Below are 24,947 nucleotides of genomic sequence, written 5' to 3' on the forward strand. Positions count from 1 at the left end.
CTGATATTTACTTACATTACCGAGGTGCTAATCGTCCCCATCTCCCTCGCCCCCCTTCCCTTCCATTTTCTTCTTTCCTTTCTCTGCCCCATAGCAATAGGGTAACTCGAGCCTGGCTCGCCCCCCCTGGGAACTGCAAGGTCCTTTGACTTCTTCTCCCCAGAATATGTGCATGTGTGTTTTAGAATGGGGGGGGGTAGCATTTCTCATATATATATGACACACACACACACACATATTTTGTGTGTGTGTGTGTGTGTGTGTGTCTTCTTTAAAAGTAGCTGCTATTTGTTGTCTGATTGCCCCCCTGGCGACGCTGTGCCCTGTTTTTCCTCTTCCCCCTGTTGTCTGTTTTTATTCTCTTCCCTCTGGCTTAGATGTGTCAATCATTCCCTGCTTGCCATTGGTTGGAGAGCCCGCGTCAAAAAAGTTGCCCGACAGGCGCTTTCGCAGCAAACCAACCCGGGAGAGGGAACGAGGGAGAGAGAGAGAGAAAGAGAGAGAGGGAGAGAGAGAGAGAGAGAGCCCTTCCAGCGTTCCGCCACCATTATTCAAAAAGTCAAATCTTACTCCAGCGCAACCTGCCACGACACCCCTCCACTGTCCAGAGGGGGGGTTGTGGGGGTGCTTGGGGGTGCTTTTTAATTTTTTTCAAAAAAAAATATTGTTTAAGAATCAGGTAGCATATTTTGCAAACCCTCCTCTTCCTTCCCCCCAATAATCACAATAATAACTAAATTTAAAATACAGCTTTTTTACTTCTTGAAGAAGGCGGAAGGTGTCTAACGCTCTTCTTTGTGGTCTCTTTTGTAGGAAGAACAAACTCTGGCTTTGACGAACTCGGATAACTCGGCCGCGTTGTTTTGCCCCTGCTTTTTTTTAACGTACAGATTTTCTTGAAGCTTTAAGGTAAGTAAGAAATCTATCTGTTACCTTTTTTTTTAAAAAAAGGATTGATGTTTTATATCTTGTTAATTTCATTTTAAAATAACGCTTTAACCGGAACGTTAAGAGTTTCCTCCCTTTTAAAACCACGAAGCGTTAAAAAAAAGTAAGTTGCATTTTAATTTAATGGGACTTTCCTCTATCATTCCTTAGAGAAAAGGGCATGTGTATATGTTTGTTCGTTTTTTTTAAAGAAGCGGTTAGCTCTTTTCCCTGGAATTACAACAGTACCAAACGTATCTCGGCTATAGAGTTCTAGAGATATTTTGTTTGTTTTCCTAAAAAGTCGTTAAAATGTCACATTATTTCGATTCCGTTTTGCAGAACGACTTGAAACGCGCACACAGTGTGTTTATTCTATTTTTGTTTTCTTTTTTAAGCCTCTTCGGCTCCGCCTGGGCCTTCTGGGTTAATTGCTTTTCTTTTCTCGGGGGCGGTGGAAATAAAAAAATAAACCAGAATTTCCATTCCGAATGAAAATGCAAGAGATATAAAGCGGGGATTTTTTTGGAGGGGGAGGGGGGCGCGGGGCGGACTGTTAATCCAAAGGCAACTTCTCAGCAAGCACTTAGGTTTACTCACGCCTCAGACCAATGCTGCCCTTGTTTACCCAGAAGTAAATCTCCCTGAATTCAATAGGCTTCTCTCCCAGTCAGTGTACACAAAATAGATTTGCGACCACCGTCCCTCCGGAGTAAGGGGTGGGGTGCGAAAACGGTTTCGCTGTAAAGTTTGCGGCTTAGCTGGCATGTTGTGAATCCAATATTTATTTTTCTTCCTTTCTTTGGGAATTAAATCCACCCGGCTCCCGGGTTACTGAGAAACCGGTTTCTCCCTGAGACTCCGATCGCTAGTCGGGGGTGGGGGGAGCGGGGGTCGTTTGGCAAACTCGGCGCTGGGTCTTCGAAACGCGCGAAGGAGACTCTAAGAATGGAGAGTTGGGTTAAAATGGGAGAGAGTTGAGCTAGAAAGTGGTAGTTGGGGAGGGGGCGGGTAAAGTTCAGAGAGGTGGGGGCTGGCCAGGTAGGAACCAACGTGGTGGAGAGACTCCCCCCTCCCCGTTTTATCTTTCGTGCCTTCGTTGGTTTCATGGACTACGGGTGTTGCTAAGCTAGCAAGTTTTGGGGTCGCACAACACTCTGAAGCAGGCAAGACAAGGCGCGCATGGGGAAAATGGAGACCCCCTAAGCCTGACTTTCTCTTTCTCTCTCTCTCTCTTATGGTGGGTGGGGAAAAATATTCCATGCGGACCAGAAAAGCCGTTTTGATTTCTCTTGTGCTTGTGCAAAAAAACAGCACCACCCTTCGCTGCGCCTGGTTTGACCCTGAGAAAGCGCTCGTGATAACGGACCCAGATTCTTTCTCCTGGGGAGCGTCAGGCAACCGTTCCTCATCTCACCCGGATCCAGTTTGGTTTGCTTAGAAGGAAGCCCCCTTGGCGTCAGTGGGGTGGAGTCCCGGGGATCGTCTCCCTTGTGTGGGGCTGGGGGGGGGGGCGCTGCGGCGGAGTAAACGCGCGAAGGATCGCGGGCGCCTCCTGCCCTGCTTCGCCTGGGCCTAGCATTTGTCTCCGAGCAATACACGCGCGCGTAACGCGCTTTTGAGACACAAGCAGGCGATCCAGCATTTCCTTTAAAAAAATCACCGAATAGGTCTAAATGTTTTCCTAGAAGTAGCTCCTGAATGTGTGAGCAGGGAGATATTTCCTCCTCTTTCTTTTTAATTAAAAAAAATAGGAAGTTTAGAGTATGGAATGGGCAAAATATTTTTGTTGCCCGAAGGCTTATTTGTGTTTTCTATTTTAAAGCAAACACGCTCTTAAGCGCGCAGCTCCGTTGCTTCCACGTAAGTCTTGGGTTTGCAATCCCAATGCGCGCTTCCCTGGGAGTAACTCCCCCTGAATTCAGTTGGGCTTCCTTCTGAGTCAGCGTCCGGAGGATTGGGCTAGAAAGTATTTCATGCTTGTGTTGGATGTGTGGAATCGGACGCACGCATCTATGCAAAAATATCGGAGTCGTATATGTTTACCTTAAATGAAAGCTTATTTATTATACTCGGTTTGCCTTGTAAATTCTCGTGTTCATTGGCACAGCTATAAGGTTGAATATAAATACATGGATTGGGCAGATAAACTCCTCTCTTTTGTAAAGGAAAAATAAAATATACTCTGTGCTCTTAGGTGCTTCAACTTTTTTAACAAAGCAGTATATCCTATTGGAAACTACCACGGTTCTAAGCATCATTCCCTGGAGAGCCCGCCCATTTCAGCTTGGTTCTTATTGCAGGGAGAGCATGAGAGGCGTTGGGGATCGTGGCCCGCGCCTTCTGCGCCCTAGTGGGATTCGACTTTCCAAATCTTGGGTGGTGTTTTAAGTCCTAATGCAAAGGGCCCGAGGGAGGCCGAGCCTACTCACGTTTACTCGGAGGTAAAAGCAATGGGACTTCCTCTCGTTGTGAGAGCGTGGGTCAGCCATGTCCTCCGAAACCCACGTCCTAGTTAAGCGAGCAGAGAGACCCACTTTCGGGTTCGACCCACGTCTCCTCTGTTCCCATCAACAAAAGGATCTTGGGATTTTTTGAGGACCGAAGGATCTAAGATGTGCATCTTCTCGCTCGGAGTTCAGTGGAGTTTACTCCCAAGAAAGTGGATAAACAGAGTTTGCAGCCTACGCCGAAATAAGCCTGCTTTAACAAATAGCAAACGCCCTGGAGAAAAACCGAATTGACTAATTCGGAACGACGCTCTGTGTAGGTCAGAGCGCCCACCCTCCCGTTTGGGGCTTCCCAGATTTTCAGCCCGAAGGGCTTTCGAAGACCCCAAACCATTTTTTTGGGGGGGGGGGGATAGGGAACTTCTGACGCCTTCTTCCTCTTCCTCTTCCTCCCCACCCCAGGAAAGAAGTGCGAAAGTGGTTGCGCGGAATCCAGAACTATGGGAAGGCCCAGGGTTCGGAATATTCGCGCGGTTGAAATTCGGTTTTGAGAAAAAGATCGGTGTATGCATTTGTGAAAGGAGTGAAGAGAAGAGAAGTGGGGGAGGGGGAGAGAGGACTTTGCATTCATATGCTGTTTTTTGTTTTGTTGTTGTTTTCCTTCTGGGAAGTATTTGTGTCTGCAAAGAAGCATGGAGTGGAACGCGGGGTCTCCAACTGCTTACGGACCCGGTGCGCTCTCGGCTCGCCCCTCTGCCAGTCTATATAATGTTTTCTTTCATCGTCACCATGCAGAAAATTAATCAACCCAAATGATCCTGAGAGCTGTTGCAGGCGTCCCGTAATTAAGGAACGTGTGCCGCCCGGATTATCTCGTTAGTTTATCAAGAAAACATTTATTATAATTAATTCTTGGACGGGGTAATTATAATTGAGCAGGGACAGAGCAACTGGTACATGGGGTCCTTGAGGAGGGGGGGGGGTCTGGAGAGGGGGGGTGAGGAGAGGGAGAGGCTGAAGCGACAGATTGCACGGAACAGCCGTTAGATCCACGTCTTCAGTGGACAAGGCCAGACAAGCCAGCTCACTCGTCCTTTGCTTAAACGGGCTTGACTTCGGATCAGGTAGGGAAGGCGAGGGAAAAGTTTTCCCTCCCGAAAGCTTTGCAAAACTGAGAGCGTCTCTTTGTCTCCATTAGTTTTAGTCGCGCCAGCCGAAGGGTGATTACTCAGAAGAATCATGGGTGTCAAGGAGGCTTGCTCGAGAGTAAGGTGTACTTGAGGTCGCAGCCTCGGCGCGCAAAAGCAAGTGTCTTGTTTCCACTCCGTGGGAAAAGTGTGTGCGCGTGTCTGGTTACCAGAGGAAAGGATTCCTCTTTAAAAGGAAATCACTTCTTTAGGTGAAATCTAGTGGATTTCTGGAGCACGTGGTTCTCTCTCCTCCCCCGGTGAAATAAATGGTGCTTCAACACGCTTGACTGGGGGCTGGATCGGGTCCAGAGCTAAAAGGTTTGCATGCTGTTTCTAAAGGAAACTTGAGGAGAGTTTGGAGGCCGTGAAAACAGAATCTGACTTTTTTAAAAATAGCGACGCAACATGATGGGCACTTCGAAACTTATCCTGTATATCTCTCTCTAACTAGCCTTTGGTTAAAAAAAAGTATTGGGTTTGGGGAGCGGCGGACCCGAAAGACCCAAAGGGGATCTCCACCCGATGCATATTTACTCAGAAGTTAACCCCACCTAGTTCAATGGGGCTTACTCCCGAGCAAGCGCGGCTAGGATTGCAGCGCAAGCGTATCCATGCTTACTCAGAAGTAAGTCCTGCTGTGTTCCTTGTCAAGTGTGCACAGAATCGCAGCCTTAAACTGCAACCCTAAGACGCACTTACAAGGGAGTAAACGCAGTTGGACTGGGTGGGACAGATTGCTGAGTAAACACCGAGAGGATTGCGCCGATAATTAGTAGCGATTAAAGCGGCTTCAACGCGCTTCCTTTGAGCTCATCCTGGGCGCTGTAATAATTGTGTAGCTGACACAAGCTCGGCTGCCGATGACTGACTGTCGTTAATAATAATACAGTGATACTAATAAAAAAATATTGCACCCCGATCTCTGGGCATGTTTACTCAGAGGTTTACTCCGTTCAGTAGGGTTTACTCCCGGGTACGTGTACTAAGGTGTTAAATCACTGAAATTAATTGTAAAACTGAGATTGACTTAAATGGATCTGGATAGCTATAAAATAAATGAACAACAGCGCAGGTGTCCTATATATATGCTCTAATGTTCTTTGGAGATCAGCGTTAAATACCTTAACTTTCTCAAGTATTGTTGTTGTTTTTTTAAAAAAAGAATTATATAATTATATCTGTTTAATTTTAAAAAGGGAGGGAGAAGTTGATTTTACAAGCACTTTACCACCCTAAAGACATTTTCCTTACTTATAAATAATGCTAACTTCCAAATGAATTTAGATTTTATAACAAGTATGGGATTGGACTCCCTAGTAAGCTCAGATATCTCCATTGGGCATTGTGGAGCTTCTGAATAACAGAAATAGAATTTGTAAAATGCTTATTAAGGCAAATGCACTTCCTAGGCCAGGCAAAATGGTTGCAAAATTAAGCTGGGAACTTTCTCTCCCCCTCCCCCGCCCAAAAACTTGCCCTTTTGATTTCAGTGGGGAAACTTAAACACCTGCCGAATTCTTTCCCACTGATTGGAGGACTCTTAGTTTTAGCTGGCTTGGCCCATATATATTTAGAAACCGTTGCCATTAATCGGCTGTCTCTCTCATTTTCAATTCTTAAGACAAAAAGAAAATGCGCGTCTTCCTTTATGTTTAGGTAGGTATATATTTTAAAATCCACATTAGAGGCTGATGCCTTTATGAGATCGACCAAAATATCACAAAGCAGTGTCTAATATGGCTGTTGGGTTTTTTTTTAATGGGCTAACAGTTTGCCTATACTAGCTTAATAGTTTCTGGCAAAATTAATACACCGCAAGCGATCGGATGCTATGCATTTCCCTATACAGAGATATTCCTGCAGGACTCTAAGCCGCATTTCCCCCCATCCTGGCTCCCTGAGACCTGAGCTTCCAATTAATACTTCTTTCAGGGCTCGCTGCGATCCTTTTCACTTTAAATTTGAGCGAATTGCTTAACATCTCCTCCATTAATGAAACTTGAGGGGGCGGGGAGGCAATTACTTAATCGACGTTTCCCCTCCAGCCTGGGTTCTCCAGTGCAGAGTTGGTCGACTGAATGGGTTCCTCACGCGTTTAACCTGATGAAACCTCTGGTGCATGAATGGGGACTCCTAGCCACAGGAGTGTGTGTGGAGGACCGCGTTGCGCCAGGATCTCGGAAGAACCTTCCTTGGATATAGGGGCGCATTCCTTCCAAAGTAAGGCTGCGATATCTTGCCCTCCCTACGTGAGAATGAGCCCCACCACAGCGTGGATGCGGGAAACCATTTTAGCGCCTCGCGCGCCTGATGTGCGGTTGCCGCAAAAGACCCCTTTGCTTGTGGGCCGGAGCATACGGACGTGCACGTTCCCCCAGAGAGAATTTCCTTGGGGATTCTTGTGGTCGTCTGTATGGGCCCGCGTCCGTTGGAATAAACACGCGTGGACTCGGGTCCGGTGTATGTTCAGAACGACGCGCAGGTTGGGGCGTTGATTCTGTCGTGTGTGTGTGTGTGTGTGTGTGTGTGTGTGTTTCGTGACGTCATCGGCCTAAGTTCCAGGCTTCGCTTTCCCAGAGATGGCGTCATTATCCAGTTCCTCGCGGGGGTTTCCGTTTGATTCTAATGAGGCTTTTGCGAGTCATCCGCCTGGGAAGGATTTGCCTCCGTATAAATGGATCGGGGCTGTAAGGAAGGGCGGTGGCAGACTCGAATAGATGTGCAGCTCAAGCCTCTGCATCCTTACTCCGAAGTAAGTCCCGTAAACTTCGGGCGGAGGTAAGGAATGTAGCTTTCCCTTGCAAGGAAGTTTTACGAAATGCATTAAACTCATTTTAGGCGTAAACTCCTGCTATTCTAGTCACGCTTAACTTGGAGATCAATGTCATTGAGGTCAAAGGGCTTTTGCTCCCGAGTAAACGTTCCTTATGGCTGGCCTACATAGCTCAGAGCGGGTGGGGGGTGGACAGAAACGAAGCAGGATTTCCATTTGGAATCTGGACCTCCTGTTAAAGTGGGAACAATTTAGTTTGGCTGTAATCTCCCAGTAATGGAAGCGGTTTTTATAAGATTGTCTTGGGAAGGGTTGAAGCAAGTTCATCAAGTCTGCTAAACTTGGGGGTGGGTGGGAGAGATTGTGGTGATAATGTTGGGAGATTTGAGTTCAAAACTCTCTCTCCGCCTAACCTCGCAGGGCTGTGCAGGTGAGAATGAAATAACCTCGCCTTTCCCCCACGGAGAAACGAAAATACAGAAATTAGATAAGAACGATTTATAAACAGCGAGCCGTCCACAAAATTCTTTATTTCATGGACGAGCGGGGTGGGGGCAAGCGGTCCAACCTCCTCATTCTCCTCAAATTTCGAGCTCATTAGATCCTTGGAGACACCGATCTCCTTCCTTCAAATGCTCAAGGACTGGATCTGTCAGGAATGGTTAGCATCACCTTTCGGAATACTGAGACGCTTTAGCGGCGGGGGGACTGAATCAATCGGACTTTGCGGGGAGGGCGGTTCAAAGGGCGGCTGACATCCAAATAGGTGTTAAAACGAATAAACACACACACCTCCGAAAGGCCGCTGGAGGGCGGGGAGAGAATGGGGGGGGGCGAAGGAACGGACAATGCAACGGTGCAAGTTCCCTTATCTTTGTGGATTGGTCTCCAAACCGAAATTGGGAAGAGGGAGGGCGCCCGGCATCTCTGATTTCCTGCTTCTCACACACAGGTTCTAATCCTCCCAATTAAGGTAACCCCCTTCGCCAAAGATAACTGGAGGGGAAAGAAAAGAAAAAGATTTTCCCACTTCTTGCAAAAGTTAATTACTTGTTTGTTTAGCTTGCAACAAGCTCCCCCCCCTCCCAGTATTTCCAAAGGTCTTCGAAAACTGGGGGTCTTTTTTTCTTTTTCTTTTTTGCCTCTAAATCTAATTAGCCCAAGTGCTAATTAGGGGGAAATTGCTGAAAGAAATCACTTCAGGCATGCAATGATAGAGGGGCTGGTGGTGCAGGGGAGGCGTCCCCCCCCCAGCTTAGATCTTCTCTTAAAGTGGGCATTTTAATTCTAAACTTTTGGGGGGGTTGCTTCTTCCCTTGCAATTGCAAAATCCGGGGTAATTAAAAAGCTTGTGGGGGGGGGAGGTGGGGGTCCGGACAACAGATACGCTCTTTTGTCGTCGAGGAAAACGTGGAAGGGGTGGGGGTGCTGGGGGCTGGAGAGAGGCTTTGTTAGCGGCCTTATTTATTTAGCCAAGGAGTTCTTTGTGTCTGCGAAATGGGCCCCAATCAAGTTTGGTCGGAGACAATGAACTACTTGCTAAGCCCGGGGAAACGCAGGCGAATGCCCCCCCCCCCCATAGCAATCCGGTGTAGCCATGAGTTGTGTGTGTGTGTGTGTGTGTGTGTGTGTAGGGGGGTGTTCCTAAAGGAGGAGGCAATTACTGTATATATGCACTGTAACTTTTGCGCGGGGGGGGGGGAGGACCGCTGGGCAGCCACGCCAAGGGATGTGCCCGCAGTGCGCATCTGGCGGTTTTGCAAGCAGTTTTCCTCGACGGCGCCTCCTTTCAATCCATCTTGCAAGAGATCCTTAAAGGGACCTTTTCTTTCCTCCCCCCGCTAGCAGCCCCTTCATCTCTTTCGCTCTTTCTTTTTATTTATTTCGTTCTTTCTTTCTTTCCTTCTCCCCTCTTCCCCCTCTTTTTGAAAACCAGTAGACCCGGGAGCTCCAGTCTTCCTTCCGAGGACTTCTCCGCCCGCCAGGCTCCTGAAGAAAACCCAGAAGGCGGGAGAGGAGGATCCGGTCCCCTCTTCCCATCCCCACCCCGGAATTTTGGCCATCTTTCCTCCACCCCGCCCCAACTTTAGCATGATGTCTTATCTTAAGCAACCACCTTACGCTGTCAACGGGCTGAGCCTCACCACCTCCGGGATGGATCTTTTGCATCCGTCCGTCGGGTACCCAGGTAAGCAAAAAAACCAAACCAAACCAAACCGGGGGCTTCCATTCAGGGAATCGGGACAGGGAATGATGGAGAGAAATTCTGGAAAGCATGTTGGAGTTTCCAGAGGGTACTTTGGGCGGGGGGGATCCCGGCTAGATTCTGGAGTTGTGGCTGCCTGCAATCTTACTTCCCAGGCTTCAGAAATGACTTCCGACAGCACATATGTTTAAGCGCCCAAAGGAGAATCGCCCCACTCTCTCCATCCCATCTCCCCAAAATTAGCATTCCATTTCCCCTAGGTGCGACAACTTTTGCGTAACTTTGTGGGTTTCCTGGACGGCGCGTTCCCGGAGACTTATCAGGGATTTATTTTATTTATTTATGTTTTTTATTTTGATTCTGACAGCTTTGCTTGGGGAGGAAGGGGGCTCCAAACTTAAGGACCTGGAGATGGTGACCCTGCGCGGGGTGGGGGTCCTTCTATTTGGATGGAGAAGGGCTGAGGACTTGTTTCGGGTAGAGAAGGGCTTAAGAGAATTCTGCAGCCGCGGTGATAAGATCCGTCACCCGCGAATGCCTCTCAGCCCGAATGGAAGCGGGCTTCCTCCAAAAGCGAGTCCCGTCTTGTGCTCAAGTTTGTTTACTCTCAGGGCGGCAGGATTGTAGCCTAAGTCCTGAGCTCTAGCCCTAGGCCGGAGGTTGCCCCGATCCCAATTATTGGTGGGATTTTTTCCCTTTCCTTCGCTCCAAGACTGCTTTGGGCTCCACTGAAATCCGCGCGGCTTACTTATGAGTAAGGCGCTCGGCGTCGCTCATTGAGGCTCCTCGGGTCTGCTGAAATCAGGGTGCAACCCCGTACACACTTACCTGGGAGTAAATCTCATTAAACTCAACAGGACATACTTCCGAGTAGACGCGCACCTCCTCTGTTCACCAGGCCCACCTAACAGGACCTTAGGTTAGACTTGTGCTAGAACCCCACCTCCCGGGCATGTTTACTCGGGAGTAAGTCCTGTTCCCTTAAGTAGGGCTTTCTCTCCCCGCGTTGGCCGCACAGCCCGATCCTATTAAGCCGTGGGGAGTCTCTACTTCTCTCCAGGGATTCCCACCCACCCCGGGGAACGTGGTTTCCCTCTCTGTGCGCGCAGATCTGCGAGGAAGCCGAGCGCCTCCCGTTGAAAGCCGGTGGGACATGCGTAAGGATCGCGACGGCATGATGCGCCCTTCCTTGTTAGGAAATCCTAGTGAATTCCCTGGAGCTTACCCTTGAGTAGACGTGCAGTCGGAGCCCTGCCGCGAGCCTCGTGTTTACTCTAGAAGAAGCCTCCTGGCGTTCCGGGTGGGGACTCGTTCCCGTGGGAAACGTGTTTGGCCTCGGGGTTGCCCAAAGCCTCCGGCTTAACGGTCTTGTGGATGGGCACGTGCGCGCGCACGAGGCGAGTTTGCCAGTCGGGTGGAGTGGGGGTGGGGGTGGTGGTCTCGCTGGCTTCTTCTCCTGAACCCCTGTGGTCGTTTTCTTTCCCCAGCCACCCCTCGGAAGCAGCGGAGGGAGCGCACCACTTTCACCCGGGCGCAGCTGGACGTCTTGGAGGCCCTCTTCGCCAAGACCCGCTACCCGGACATCTTCATGCGAGAGGAGGTTGCGCTCAAAATCAATCTCCCGGAGTCCAGAGTCCAGGTAAGGAAGTGGCGGCGGCGGCGCTGCTGCTTGTGGGGTTAGGGCTCTCCCTGTCTGAAGGGCCATAGCTCAGAGGTAGAGCATCTGCCTTGCTTGTGGGAAGTCCCGGGTTCAAATCCCGGCACCTCCAGGGGGGAGAGAGGCTCCTGCGTGAAACTGCCTCCACCGGTCAGTGCAGTAGACAATGTTCCCTTCTCTAGCGCCCTAAAGGCATGGATAGAACAAAGCGAGGAAGCATAGGATGTCGTCTTATACGGAATCAGACCACTGGTCCATCTAGCTCTATATTGCCTACACTGACTGGCAGCAGCGCTTCAGGGTTTCAGGCAGGAGACACTGAACCTGGGACCTTCTGCATATAGATCAGACGCTGTACCACTTGGCTGCGGACCATTCCCAATAGTCCTTGCTTCCAGTGTACCATACACACTCCCAAAAAAGTGAAGGCAGATTAAACAGGGGACACACACACCCATTTCAGATTAGTGTGGTGGGCAGCAGTCAAGAGGTTTGAATAGGGGAGAGATAAATTTGATAGGCCTTCGTCTCTCTTCCTGCCTCTCCCTCCTCACATACAGCAGTCCTGTGCAGTAGGACATGTGGTTACCATTCAGGAGAATTTGTGTGGGTCTTCAGGTTGGCTTGAGTTTGATGTACCAGGGTGCCGTCTGATTTCCAGGAGGGTGAGGTGGAAGAGTCTCAGCAAGGCTTTAACCAGATATACACACAATCTGAAGGCACACGAGGTCACGGTTTTGCTTTGCTGTTATTAATAAGATCTGGGGCTGGTGAGTGCCTACCTGGAAACCACGTCAAGATGCTACCTTGTGTTCCACAACGAAGGGAAAGCAGCACAGAAAAGTTAAAATACAGCAACAAAAAATAAATCAATTTTGGAATCTTTGATTCCTTTCCCAAACCTCATACAACTTACAGCAGGGTTACTCATTCACGTTTTGTAACCTGCCTATTTTTAGAAAAAGAAAACTCACACATTTAATTGATTATAAGAGAAGGAAGCTAAGTAGCCATTCATCCAGCTAACTCCTGAAACACAGGGTGGGGAGGGGCACCCATCAAATCTCCCCAGAAATGTAGACCTTGAAATGTAGACCTTGAAATGTAGACCCCTGAAATGTAGGCCTTGAAAGTACAAACCCAGCATGCTCTCCCTCCCCCGCCCCCCTTCGCCCGCCCCCCCCAAGCTCTTGATTTTATTCCCACCTCTTAAGACACTACATTAAAAGAGAGAGAGAGAGAGAGTTTAAATCTAGGATGATTTCTGCATGTATTGAAAGGAGTAGCGGGTTGGAGTGATTTGCAAATGACTGGAAATGTATCTAACCTATAGATGAACTTGTTGTGCAGCAGGAGCCAGGGTTGGTTCTGCGTGCTCTGCCCAGAGCCAGGGGCTGGCCCTACCATGAGACAAGGAGAGGCAACTGCTACAGGTAGCAGGTTCTGGTGGGCATGGGGCAGGCAGTGAGAGCAGCCTCCTGGCTGTTCCTCCTAAGCCCAAGGGATCAGGACAGGCAAAGGCAAACTCTGCCCTCCAGATGTTTTGAGACTACAATTCCCATCATCCCTGACCGCTGGTCCTGTTAGCTAGGGATGATGGGAGTTGTAGTCCCAAAACATCTGGAGGGTTGAGTTTGCCTATGCCTGGATCAGGGTCATTTTCTTCTGTTGGAGGACAGAGCTGTGTGTTCCATACAGTCTGTTGGTACCTTGGAGACTGCTGTCCCATTGCGGGTGCTGAAGGAAGATCCATGCTTTGGTCCTTTGCTTTGAGGTCCAAAATTTCTTGGGCTGGCCCTGTCCAGGGCACTCAGTGTTAAATCTGGTGGTCCACTTCTGCCATCATGTGCTCTGGGCAGTGGGACATGCAGGTCCTTCGGAGATGGCGGGGGGGGGGGAGTTTGCAGACCAGAGATCACAGTTTGAAATGAATTTATTAGGTTGCAAGGTTAAAATTCTTTCTAAAACGTACAAACTATTACTGGATAGGAAATGAAGGAGGAGTTGGTCAAGTCATCAGTGATTTAGTTGAGCTAGGGATATGGAAAACAATATTGATTTAAACTTATGGGAACATCTATGGACAAACAACTTCAAATTCATGGCATGCTATACTTTAAAGGAAAACCATCTAAAGATGGTCCACAGGTGGTATTTAACACCAAATAGGCTGGCAAAGATGTTTAAATCATAGAGTGATAAACGTTGGATTACACTGAGTGGATGTGGGAGGCAATTCCTAGGCCCTCTGTGGCTTTCTATATTTTATTTTCATCTTATGTTTATGCCTCTCCTTTCTTCCATCATGGAGCGAGTGGTTCCCAGGTAGTTCTCCCACCCAGGTACAGACTGGACCCAGGTGGCTGCTGCAACACATGCCCTTGACTCTCTAGTTGGCCTCGCCAGCTGTTTTGATCAGAATTGAGCCCAATCGCCTTTAGTCCCTCAACCCATTGGTCCTTGAGTTGACAGGCCTCTGTATCTGTTCCGTCATATAAAAGAAGGAGACCCTAATGCTAAATTATTGACTCCCACCCCAAATGACTACACACATTGTGTATTCCGCTTTGAGTTCACACCAGATTCCTGAACCGTCTTTAAGAGAGAGCAGAAAAGATCTCCCTCCACTGTTCACTTCACAGGGTTGATTGAAACCAGGTGAAATTCATCTCTATTAAAACTAAATTGGGGAGGGGGCTGTTTTGTCATTGGCTACAGTGGAGTGTGTCTGCTGCTGGATAAAATAGGTGCAAAAATGGATCTATGGTAGTCTGACCCCAAAGCTGAACGATGTGGCATGTGTCATTTGGGAGCTGTCCTGGGAGAAATGCAAACTCTGTAATGGAGGAAAGCTTTCTCCCTGCAGTTGACCATAAATGCAAAAATGATTCACACAGAATGAAATGTTATATGAAGAAGAAATTTAAGCCTAAATCCAGATTACAGTGTAGTGTTACACTATAGCTGGTTTTGCCATGTGTCCTCTTTTTCCAGGACAAGTCCTCTTTTTCAGGAATAAAATGTCTGTCTGGGTGGATTTTTCAAATTTGCCAAAATGTTTACGGCTCTGCTTTCTGGATGAGACCTAGACATAACTGGTGGCTGAAGTCTTGCTGTCCTCTTCTCTTCTCCTGCCCCGCTCAGCAATATATCACAGCTTCTATAGCCCACATATAGTAAGGGGTATGTAAAATGAGAGTCGTCATAGCGTCATCTTTTTTTGCTTTTCAGAATCTGGCAAGCCTATCACATGTGTGCTCACTTTCTGTATGCATGCTTTGAAGATGCATTCTGTCTGCGGTGTCATACTTGTGCATAGGATATATGTGCAATATAGAGAGAGAGGGCTGTATGGACACACGAACCCCAAAAAATCCCTCCTCCCAAACACCAGCCGTCTCCAAGCCCCTGGATCATAACATGATTCAATTTACATACAAGTTTCCCATGACTTTCATGTATACATTTTTACCCTTTGAAAGGGCTCTGAATTTTGAAGCAAAGACCACTTAGTTCAATGAAGCTTGCTTTTCAGTAGTTATGGGCTGAGCTGCCTAGATGGTTGCAAGAAACTTGGTAGACATGTCAAAAAATATGTGCTTTCATCCCTAAGAGACACTTGATGACATCACCTCTCTCACTAATAGTGTATTCTAAGCAACAGGAAGCAGCAAGGCAAATTTACACCATGGACTTAAACTGGTTTAATAGCCTTTCATTCTCTCTGGGAAAGCCTGGGAACTGGAATACAGATATGTCTGAAAAAGGACCCTTAGCATCCCTATTAAACACAGTTAACTACCACGTTAAACAGGTGTAAACACAATATGTTTGTAGTAGAAATCTGCCCATAGTGGGAGGTAGAGGAATCAGTTCTACTAAAAACCTTTATTCATGCTTTCATTTTTAATACCTATTCCAGCCTTTGTCAACCCAGTGGTGCCCTCCAAATATTTTGGGCTACAACTCCCATCAGCCCCAGCCAGCACATCATTAATGGGAATTGTAGTCCAATGCAAATGGAGGGCACCAGCTTGACCTTTTCAAAATATATTTCTTGGAATATATTTGTTGGCCGCTTCACTTTCACACATGTGCCCTCCAACCGAAACTGCAGCTAGTTGTAGCTTGCCACCAACTCTGCCTGTATGAGTGACGTGCACGCTGCAATTCTGTTTTACATTTTTAAAAAATGTGCCAAAGGTTTACCGTATTTTTTGCTCTATAAGACTCACTTTTTCCCTCCTAAAAAGGAAGGGGAAATGTGTGTGCGTCTTATGGAGCGAGTGCAGGCTGCGCAGCTATCCCAGAAGCCAGAACAGCAAGAGGGATTGCTGCTTTCACTGCGCAGCGATCCCTCTTGCTGTTCTGGCTTCTGAGATTCAGAATATTTTTTCTTTCTTGTTTTCCTCCTCCAAAAACTAGGTGCGTCTTGTGGTCTGGTGCGTCTTCTAGAGCGAAAATTCCGGTAATTAATATGAAGAGGCCACTAGTCCTCATTGGGATTAACCAGACTTGGGGGTCTTTTTGCATTATGCGCAACAAACCTCATGGCACCTGAGACGGAGAGCTAGGAGCCATGGCAGCTTTTTGGCACACGTGTTCGTAAAACGCATTGCCTTCGAAACGCGTGCTTGCCACCCACAACATGATGCAGACACAACCTGTAGAAGTCTTCCCCCACCATCTGTACTGTAGGATCAGAGAAAGACCCATTTCCTTCCCTGGTGGAGGGGAAGGGAGATGTCTGTGTGCGCGGTTCAGTTTCTACTGACTGCAGAGGGAAGCTCCCTTCTGCAAATGGCTGTTCTCCATGCCTTGAGGAAGTTGCACTTGATGGAAATGCTCAAGGCTTCCCGACTGCTAAGAGAGGCGATCTCTTGCAACAGAGCAGCCTTCTCTTCAATGCTCTCTCATAGATGAAGCAGCAGTCTTGTTACACTCAGGGCTTGTCTACCCTTCTGTTTTTTAGCACTAGATCAGAACAGATGGCACTCTGCAGAATAAATTGCCATTTATTCTAATTCAGCTCTGAAGTTTGGGTTTCCTGGGAGAAATTGATGGGGGGAACAGAGGATGAGCCGTTAGAGAGAAATTTGGGGAGCGAGGTGGCCAACCAGGCAGGCATCTGTCCTTAGTGCTGTAGCTCTGAAGCCACTGTGGTCCAGTGACTCTGGAATATCACCTGCCGCGAAGGGTTGACCACAAATCAGCATGCTTTTAATTCTGTGTATTTTTGCCTAGATGCTATTTTTGTATTAGGTGGCTGAGCAATCAAAGAGATAAGTAAGAGGTTAATGGGATGTGGCGGCTTTCTTTAAAGACAAATCTGCCTAACATTTGCAACATTAGTAGGACTGACATTTATTTATTTTGGGGTTTTCTATTTAGAACTGATCAATGTGGACAACAATATACCGTATTTTTCGCTCTATAAGATGCACCAGACCACAAGACGCACCTAGTTTTTGGAGGAGGAAAACAAGAAAAAAAATATTCTGAATCTCAGAAGCCAGAACAGCAAGAGGGATCGCTGCGCAGTGAAAGCAGCAATCCCTCTTGCTGTTCTGGCTTCTGGGATAGCTGCGCAGCCTGCATTCGCTCCATAAGACGCACACACATTTCCCCTTTTTAGAAGGGAAAAAGTGAGTCTTATAGAGCAAAAAATACGGTAAATCACACAATGAGTAAAGCGAACTTAGCATGATTATGCACCACCAAATTTATTTCTTTTTTAAAAAGCAGCGGTGCCTCAGTAGGCTATGATGCCAAACATTTAAAATGCTTGCAGCCCAGAACAATATTAAGAAGCAACATTTACTTTGCTATTCAAAAGCAATATTTAGAAGAGGAAAAAGCAGGAAGGATATAACACATTTCTCGGCTGCTTCTTTCCTCCCTCTCTTTCTTTCCTCCTCCCTCTTCCTCTTTTTCCTGATAAGCAAAACTTTTAGTATTCAAAATTAAAGCAAGCAGAAACCACTGCAAAGCAGTTGGTGGGCAATGGCCTGGGGTACCCTGACCCGACCCAGACCCCGTCATCATCACCTGAGGCCCTTCTTTGTGTGCTTCCTCTGTGAGAGGTCTGGAGGGTGGGAATATGAAAATGGGCCTTTTCTGTGGTGGCTCCCCATTTGTGGAATGCTCTTCTCAGCGAGGCTCTTCTGACGCCTTTGTTACATATCTTAGGGGTCAGGCAGAAGCCTCCCTCTTCTCCCAGGTACCAAAATGACAGCATGAAACAGCGGTTGTGTTGAACCATCTTGCCCATGATTTGGATTCTATCATAGAACCCTTTTGGTTCTGCCCTCCCTAAACAAAATCGGTGACTCTGCAACTTACAATAAATAGGACCTTCTGGGGGAGGAGACACACTGGCTGTGGAATATTTTTCCTACTGAACCTAGGCAGGTACCCACAGGGGTTAGATTTTGGAGCTAGCTAAACTGTCAGGGGTCCTTTACCTTTAAAAGCATACCACTAGGCCTTTTGAGCTGGCCTAATACTGGCCTAGGCTTGGGAAGGACAGATGGAAGAATGTTATATACGAAACTGAGTTCTGATTTATTTATTTTATTTGCTGGTGTGGGTGTGTTAATGGCTGTTAGTGATGTAGAGTTGTACCTCGTGACTACCCTTTAATCATGTTACGATGAAGGGTGGAATTAACTGGGGAGGGAAAGAAGGAAGTTGTGTGTGTGTGTGTGTGTGAGAGAGAGAGAGAGAGAGAGAGAGCTTTTCATTATACAAGGGAAAGTGTTAGAATTCTTCCATCAAATAATGGGCTACTCCACTGCCCATCACCCTAAATAATAATAATAATAATAATAATAATAATAATAATAATAATAACAACAACAACAACTTATTCTTTATTATTTGTACCCCACCCATCTGGCTGGGTTTCCCCAGCCACTCTGGGCGGCTTCCAACAAAGACAAAAAATACACTAAAATATCACACATTAAAAACTTTCCTGAAGTTATCCCTATGGAAGCTATCCTATTTGCAGTAAGTTCTATTAACTTGGGGTACATTTAAAAAGAACACCCCTCTCCCCGTAGTCTAAAATGGTACAATCCTGTCCAACCGCTCACAGCTGCCCTGCACAAACCTAGCCTCCATCTTATGACCTAGCCTTGGGAAGTCAGGGAGCCATGGAGACCCAGGGTGGCCTTTCAGAGGACTGTGCCTCTTAGATGGTGCAAGGGTGTTGTGTTCGAGGGAGGAAAAGCTGGAACTGGCACACACACAAGCACACGCCCCATTTGAAACCAGGCTGTTTGAGAGCAAATCCCATTGATTCCACTGGAGAATGCTTTCCCTTGCATGCGCCTCGGATGGAGGCCTTTAATGTCAGTCCAACCCGACTGTGACTCTGAAGGGGAAGCAGGGAGAGGGTTACTCAGCTTCCTAGCTGGTTGCTCCCCATTCAAAGACCTGATCCTGTAGGTGGGCTGGAAGAGGAAAGAATATGCAGCTCATTTAAAAGAACAAGCTTGCTTCCCTCCCACCCAATTGCTCCCTTAATTGTTAAAACCCCCCTCCCTTTCTAATACTCTGTTCTTTTTAATTAAGGGCTTGACTTCAATAGGACTTAAGTGGAGGTCCTTGGGGTACCCTAAGCTGGCAAGCTCACGGGCTTGGGAGGGGCTTCTCTCCTCTCCCCCACCCACCCACCCTTTCCCCAATGTGGCCTTCTTAAGCAATTGGGTTTGCTTAGTTCTACATGTGGAATCACTGGTTGGAATCCCTGAGGTCAAGCTGGTGCCATAAAAGAGGTTCCAACTCTTACATTCCTTTCAGTGGTCTGAGATACACAGGCAATGGTGATGATCCCTTGCTGCATTAAGGCTGTGGAGCCTCTCTTGCCCGGTATAGGAAACCAGTAATCGGGGAGTCTCAAATATGAGGAAGCTGAGAGAAGGGGGAGAGTACAATGGAACAGTCATAGAATCATAGAACCATAGAGTTGGAAGAGACCACAAGGGCCATCGAGTCCAACCCCCTGCCAAGCAGGAAACACCATCAGAGCACTCCTGACATATGGTTGTCAAGCCTCTGCTTAAAGACCTCCAAAGAAGGAGACTCCACCACACTCCTTGGCAGCAAATTCCACTGTCGAACAGCTCTTATTGTCAGGAAGTTCTTCCTAATGTTTAGGTGGAATCTTCTTTCTTGTAGTTTGGAGCCATTGCTCCGTGTCCGCTTCTCTGGAGCAGCAGAAAACAACCTTTCTCCCTCATCTATGTGACATCCTTTTATATATTTGAACATGGCTATCATATCACCCCTTAACCTCCTCTTCTCCAGGCTAAACATGCCCAACTCCCTTAGCCGTTCCTCATAAGGCATCGTTTCCAGGCCTTTGACCATTTTGGTTGCCCTCCTCTGGACACGTTCCAGTTTGTCAGTGTCCTTCTTGAACTGTGGTGCCCAGAACTGGACACAGTACTCCAAATGAGGTCTGACCAGAGCAGAATACAGTGGCACTATTACTTCCTCAAATCATATCTGGCTGCCGAGGACTCAAATCTCATGGTGACCATCCTTGGTCACCTTGACTCAAACCGCAGCTCTTGGCTCCCATTGACCAATCGCAGGTGATAAACCATCGCAGAATCTCAAATTGCAGGCTGAGAAGCCTCCAAGCTAGACATGTGCTGGCTTTGCTTCCATGTTGCCACACTACCATCACAGCAATCACCATATTTTTCTCCTTCAGCTGAATAAATAAATATCCTGCTTAGGTAAAAACAAAAAAATACCCAAGGAATTTTGATGGGAGCAAAGAAATTGGGAAGACTAACTGAAAAGTTGACCAAAAGAAATATTAAGGCAGGTTATTCATCGAGTTGAATTGTAGGTGTTGTCTGCCTCTCACCAGAGCCTGCTGTGTTTTGAGGGGTCCAGGGTATGCTAAAGGTAATCTTTCCATTCAGTGAGCAAAGCTGATCATATTTAGGATTAGAGTTGTCACGAAAAGCAAAGTTTGGAAACAAATATGCTCCTTGCTGCCTGAAACCTGCTATTCAAACCACGCACTGCATTGTGGTGAGCCAACGTTGACTCTTGACCCGCTCAAAGAAAGCACACAAGGAATTTTGAAGGAAGGAAAAAAGAGATTTGATAAGAGCGGTGGCCTTTATCCGTGGAATTCCTCCTGCCCTTAATTCTACCTTCTAGCTTGAAATCAGAGCCATTGTCGCGTACAACTTTGCTGCGATTTACATGACTAACGAGCGTTCTTCTGTTCCCGCTTTTTCCTATTGGTTTTCCAGGTGTGGTTCAAAAACCGGCGCGCCAAGTGTCGCCAACAGCAGCAGCAGCAGCAGAATGGGGGCCAGAACAAAGTGAGGCCTGCGAAGAAGAAGAGCTCTCCAGCCCGAGAAGTGAGTTCAGAGAGCGGGACCAGTGGGCAGTTCACGCCTCCAACCAGCACCTCAGTCCCTGCCATCTCCAGCAGCAGCAGCAGTGCCCCAGTGTCCATCTGGAGCCCTGCTTCCATCTCCCCACTCTCTGACCCCCTGTCCACCTCTTCTTCATGCATGCAGAGGTCTTACCCTATGACCTACACTCAGGCTTCTGGCTACACCCAAGGGTACGCTGGCTCAACTTCCTATTTTGGAGGGATGGACTGTGGATCTTATCTAACCCCTATGCACCACCAGCTCCCCGGACCAGGGGCTGCCCTTAGCCCCATGGGCACCAATGCCGTTGCCAGCCATCTCAACCAGTCTCCGGCTTCACTCTCCACCCAGGGCTATGGGGCTTCAAGTTTGGGGTTTAACTCGACCACCGATTGCTTGGATTATAAGGACCAAACGGCCTCCTGGAAGCTAAACTTCAATGCTGACTGCTTGGATTATAAAGACCAGACATCCTCCTGGAAGTTCCAGGTTTTGTGAAGACCTGTTAGGAACCCTTTTGCGCTCGATGATGACGGTTGATAACAATAAGGATTGTGAAGATGTTGTCAGGACAGACGAGACAGTGCCCATGGCAGGTCGAACATTCCAACTTGTAGTCAGGTCTTTTGGTTTTAAATTAAAAGAGAAACGCGAGCAGGACGCAAGTAAATAAACAACTGAAAAGACAAGAAAGACAGTGTGCCGTGATCTATTCTGCCGATTTAATCTCTCGCTCAGAAGCTCTGGAAAGGAAGAGAAGAAGGAAGGACACCATATGGGGGCAGACTCACAGCCCACTATGTTCTTCATAGTTTTAGCCTATTTGTTGAGTTCCTTTGTCTGAATGGGATGGAAGATCTTTCCAACTATGGGCCAAGTTTTCCGTGGGGTGGGCTGGATTGGTTGTGTGTGTGTGATTTGTTTTTTTAAAGGAAAATGTCTAGATTTTTTTCTTTTTTCTTTCTTTTTGTGTGTGTATGGGGAAGAAAACACACCCCTTCCTCTCTCCTCCTCCCCAGTTTGTCATCCAACCCTTTGGTTCAAAACATTTTTTAAAAAAACAAAAAAAAGGACAATGTCTATATCTCTCTCTCTCTTGAGCTCCTTTAATTGCTTCCGAGCCAGCGTTTGGCAAAGTTGGCCACAGGAGAATCCAGGAAACAACACAAAGAAAGAACTCGGTTCAGAGCAATGTGGGGTTGTGAGTCTGATTGTCTTAGCTGCACTACTTTATTTAAGAGGGGGGAAAAATAAGAATAATGTCCATAAGGAGTCAATATGTAGTTTTTAAGAGACAATCAGTGTGTGTCTTATATAAATGGTACATATGTGGTTTTTAATCTGTGCTAGACTTTAAAACTGTGATCTCCTGTATTGTATGCAACCATAGACCCCGTGCCAGCAGGGGCTTCTGCTGTGATTTTAAATAGGTTATAATTAACAGTGAAATTTGAGCAAGTGAATTACATATGACCACTTCTCTTTCTCTCTCTTTTCTTTCTTTCTTTCTTTCTTTCTTCCTTTCTCTCTCTCTTTTTTTTTTTAAAAAAATTGCCTTTCACCAGAGGTAAACTGCACTGAAAAAAAAAAAAAACAAAAACCTTTTTACAACAAACTGTCTCTGAATGAATGAATGAACCACGAAATTTGGAAAACAAACCCTGTCAATAGATCAAAAATACACAAGGACTTTTAAAATTCATCTGCTTAACAATAGCTTACTGTTGGGGGAGGGGATAAGGAGACAAATATTTAAGACATTGGTCAATTGCTCTGACCTTGAATTTCCAAAAGGAGAAATTCATTGTTGTTTTTAATGCTTGCAGATGTGCAATTGAAAAAAAAAAGAGAAATATATGCATAAACCTTTTCTTTTCTGGATTTGGCAGATATGTATAATTATATTAAAATGGTTCTAGCACAAGCAGTGGTCGTGTCTTCCGGTTTCCTTGCAAAGGCACTTTTTGAAATCTGGATTCACTTTTTTGGGAGGGGAGGAGGGGATCCAGGAAGGGAGAGAATTGGGTGATGGGTTAGGTAGGTCAGGGTACGCCTCGCTAGGCTGTAATGCCAGGAAAGAGATATATATAATCAGATAAGCTCCCTGTGATTCGTTTTGGGAACATTTGTGGGTTGCCAAACCAACAAACTGATCTCTCCACACCGGAGCCAGGAGACAGATCTTTGATTCGGGGCTATTGGGTATTTTTTGTGTGGTTAGGTTAGGAAATGAACAGGACTTCTGTAAACGTCTTTTTTTCTGGTGGGGTGATATTTGTTAGGGCAGAGTAGAAAGCTGTGGTGTATGTGCGAGTGGGACTTTTTTGTAGATTAATTTAGGGGGTTGAAAGGGAGAGGAGGGGAGATAAAGGAGGGTGGGAGAGATCCTGGGGAGGGGAGGAGGGGGGCGAAAAGGGTGTTTGAGCAGCTCCTATAAACTTTCTAAGAAGGGATAGGATGTACTCGGAACAGGAGAACCAGTCACGCAGAAGTGATGTCCGGACAAAGGAGTTTGGGAAAAGTTTTTGAAAGCTATGATTTCTACAGCTGGACACAAAAGACCCTCCAGCGCTCCCCCCCGCCGCTCCCCGCCTTCCCCCCCCCCAAACTGCTAGGAAAATCGTTTCCTCTTCAGGGCTGAGAAATTGTCTTCCCGGGTTTCTCATTTAAATTAAGTTTCAACGAGTTTCCAGCTTTTCTTTCTTGTTTGCTTAAAAAAGACCGGGGGGGGGGGAGAGAGAACCCTTTAAAAATATCCCCCACCTCCACTCTAAGGACCGCGATCTTCTCGCCATCTTTCATCTGCGCCCTGTTTCCGGGGTGGACGCCCAGTGCAATTTATTAAGAGGGCAAAGTGATGGCGATGGAATCAATGCCGAGTTTTGATCTTTTATTTTGATTTTTATTAAACGGCAAATGAGCTGCTAAGCAGGGAGGGCACCGAATGAATAGGATGAAATCCGAGCAGGTTAGCGTCTATTATGGGCTGTAGATTGCGCTGGGATATATAATATATTTAAAGAGTTAGTTCATTTTAATGCCTTCAAAAAGAGAAGAGAAGAGAAGAGAGAGAGAGAGAGAGAGAGAGAGAGAGAGAGAGAGAGAGAGAGAGAAAAGAGAAAATCCACAGAAAGGGCCCAGTGGCGTGATGCGCTGCTCCTAAATGCGTTCACACGAGGCAGAGTTCCCGTGGATTTCCCTTAAAGAAAAAAGGCTTCCAAGTTAACATGAGTTTAGACATCCTAATCTCTTTCAATCCATTATTATTAATTTCAGTAGGGACTAACCTCTTGCCGAAGTTATTTATCAAATTGTTTATTTGCTATTCCTACACCACACCCATCGTACCCATTGCATTACGCGCGCGCCCCCCAGGAAAAACTCTTGCGACCATTTTATATTCCTAGAATCTCGACCTATTAGGTGGGTAGATTTTGGGAAAGGTAGGGGGTTGGGAGAGAGAGACAGAGAGAGAGAGAGAGAGAGGGAGGGAGGCAGGCATTGGAAACGATTCCTTTTCTTCCAAGCAATAGGAATTTATCCTTTGGGCTGGTGCGTGCCCCGTACATCCCAAGTCAGATTATCCTTTCCAAATAAACAAAGCTCCAACAATCAGATCGCAAATAAACGGAGGTGCGTGAGGGCTTCCCTCCCCCGTCCAGGGTGTGCGTGAATGTTAGTTGATGGCAATGGCTGGGGAGGAAAGCGTCCTTTTCGATATTATCTATCTGGAAAACGTAAAAGATAGAAAACGTACGTCAGTTGGCGCAGCTCGAAATCCCTTTTTAATTTTTCCTTTTCGCTAACCAGTTCGGATAGATTTTAACGCGCGAGGAAGACGTCGGGTGGAGTTCTCTAGCAATTTAAGAACGGTTGCTGGGAAAGGGAGAGAGAGAGAATTTATTTTTAAAGTCTAAAAGATGAAGAATTCAGTGCTGCTTAGCAAAAGTTATCCAAAGAACCCGCGCTATAGGCGATCCGCAGCCACCCCGAATATTTTACTACTTGCATTTCTCACCAAAGGGGTTTATTTCCCCAAATAGTTGCGCATACCGGATTAAAGTAAGACTGGTTAGGCATCTCGCTTGTAATTTCTGTTTTGTTTTTAACGATTTAAAGCAAACGTTTGCAGTTAGCAACAGTAAATTAGCCTCGGGTTAACCTGTCTGAATTTAAGGCTATCATCCCGGGCAGTGGCGCTCAGTGAATTCCGTGAGATTTACTTCCGAGTAACCCTAGGCCACGGCCACTTACTTGGAAAGGAAGTGCTAAATGCTAGGGAACTAGATGGAGCGCCAAATACACCCAGCAGCTGCCCTGATTAACCTCTTAAG

At 46.9% G+C, this 24,947-nt stretch overlaps 1 protein-coding gene across 3 annotated transcripts; it reads left to right on the forward strand.

The window, feature by feature from the left end:
• The first annotated feature begins 465 nt into the window (after window positions 1-465).
• Window positions 466-22,148, forward strand: OTX2 (orthodenticle homeobox 2). 3 transcript variants are annotated; one of them, XM_081865640.1, is made up of 5 exons: window positions 466-679; window positions 814-913; window positions 9,277-9,528; window positions 11,034-11,185; window positions 20,485-22,148. In XM_081865640.1, the coding sequence occupies exons 3-5, from the start codon at window positions 9,432-9,434 to the stop codon at window positions 21,109-21,111; spliced, it is 876 nt and encodes a 291-aa protein (XP_081721766.1). In that variant the 5' UTR covers window positions 466-679; window positions 814-913; window positions 9,277-9,431; the 3' UTR covers window positions 21,112-22,148. The 3 variants fall into 3 exon arrangements, with proteins under 3 accessions (XP_081721766.1, XP_081721767.1, XP_081721768.1); XM_081865641.1 differs by having other exon boundaries at window positions 814-909; XM_081865642.1 differs by having other exon boundaries at window positions 814-909; window positions 9,280-9,528.
• Window positions 22,149-24,947: the final 2,799 nt, after the last annotated feature.

The sequence above is a fragment of the Podarcis erhardii genome (genome assembly GCF_964252035.2).
Source record: "Podarcis erhardii genome assembly, chromosome: 1".
Classification (NCBI taxonomy): domain Eukaryota; kingdom Metazoa; phylum Chordata; class Lepidosauria; order Squamata; family Lacertidae; genus Podarcis; species Podarcis erhardii.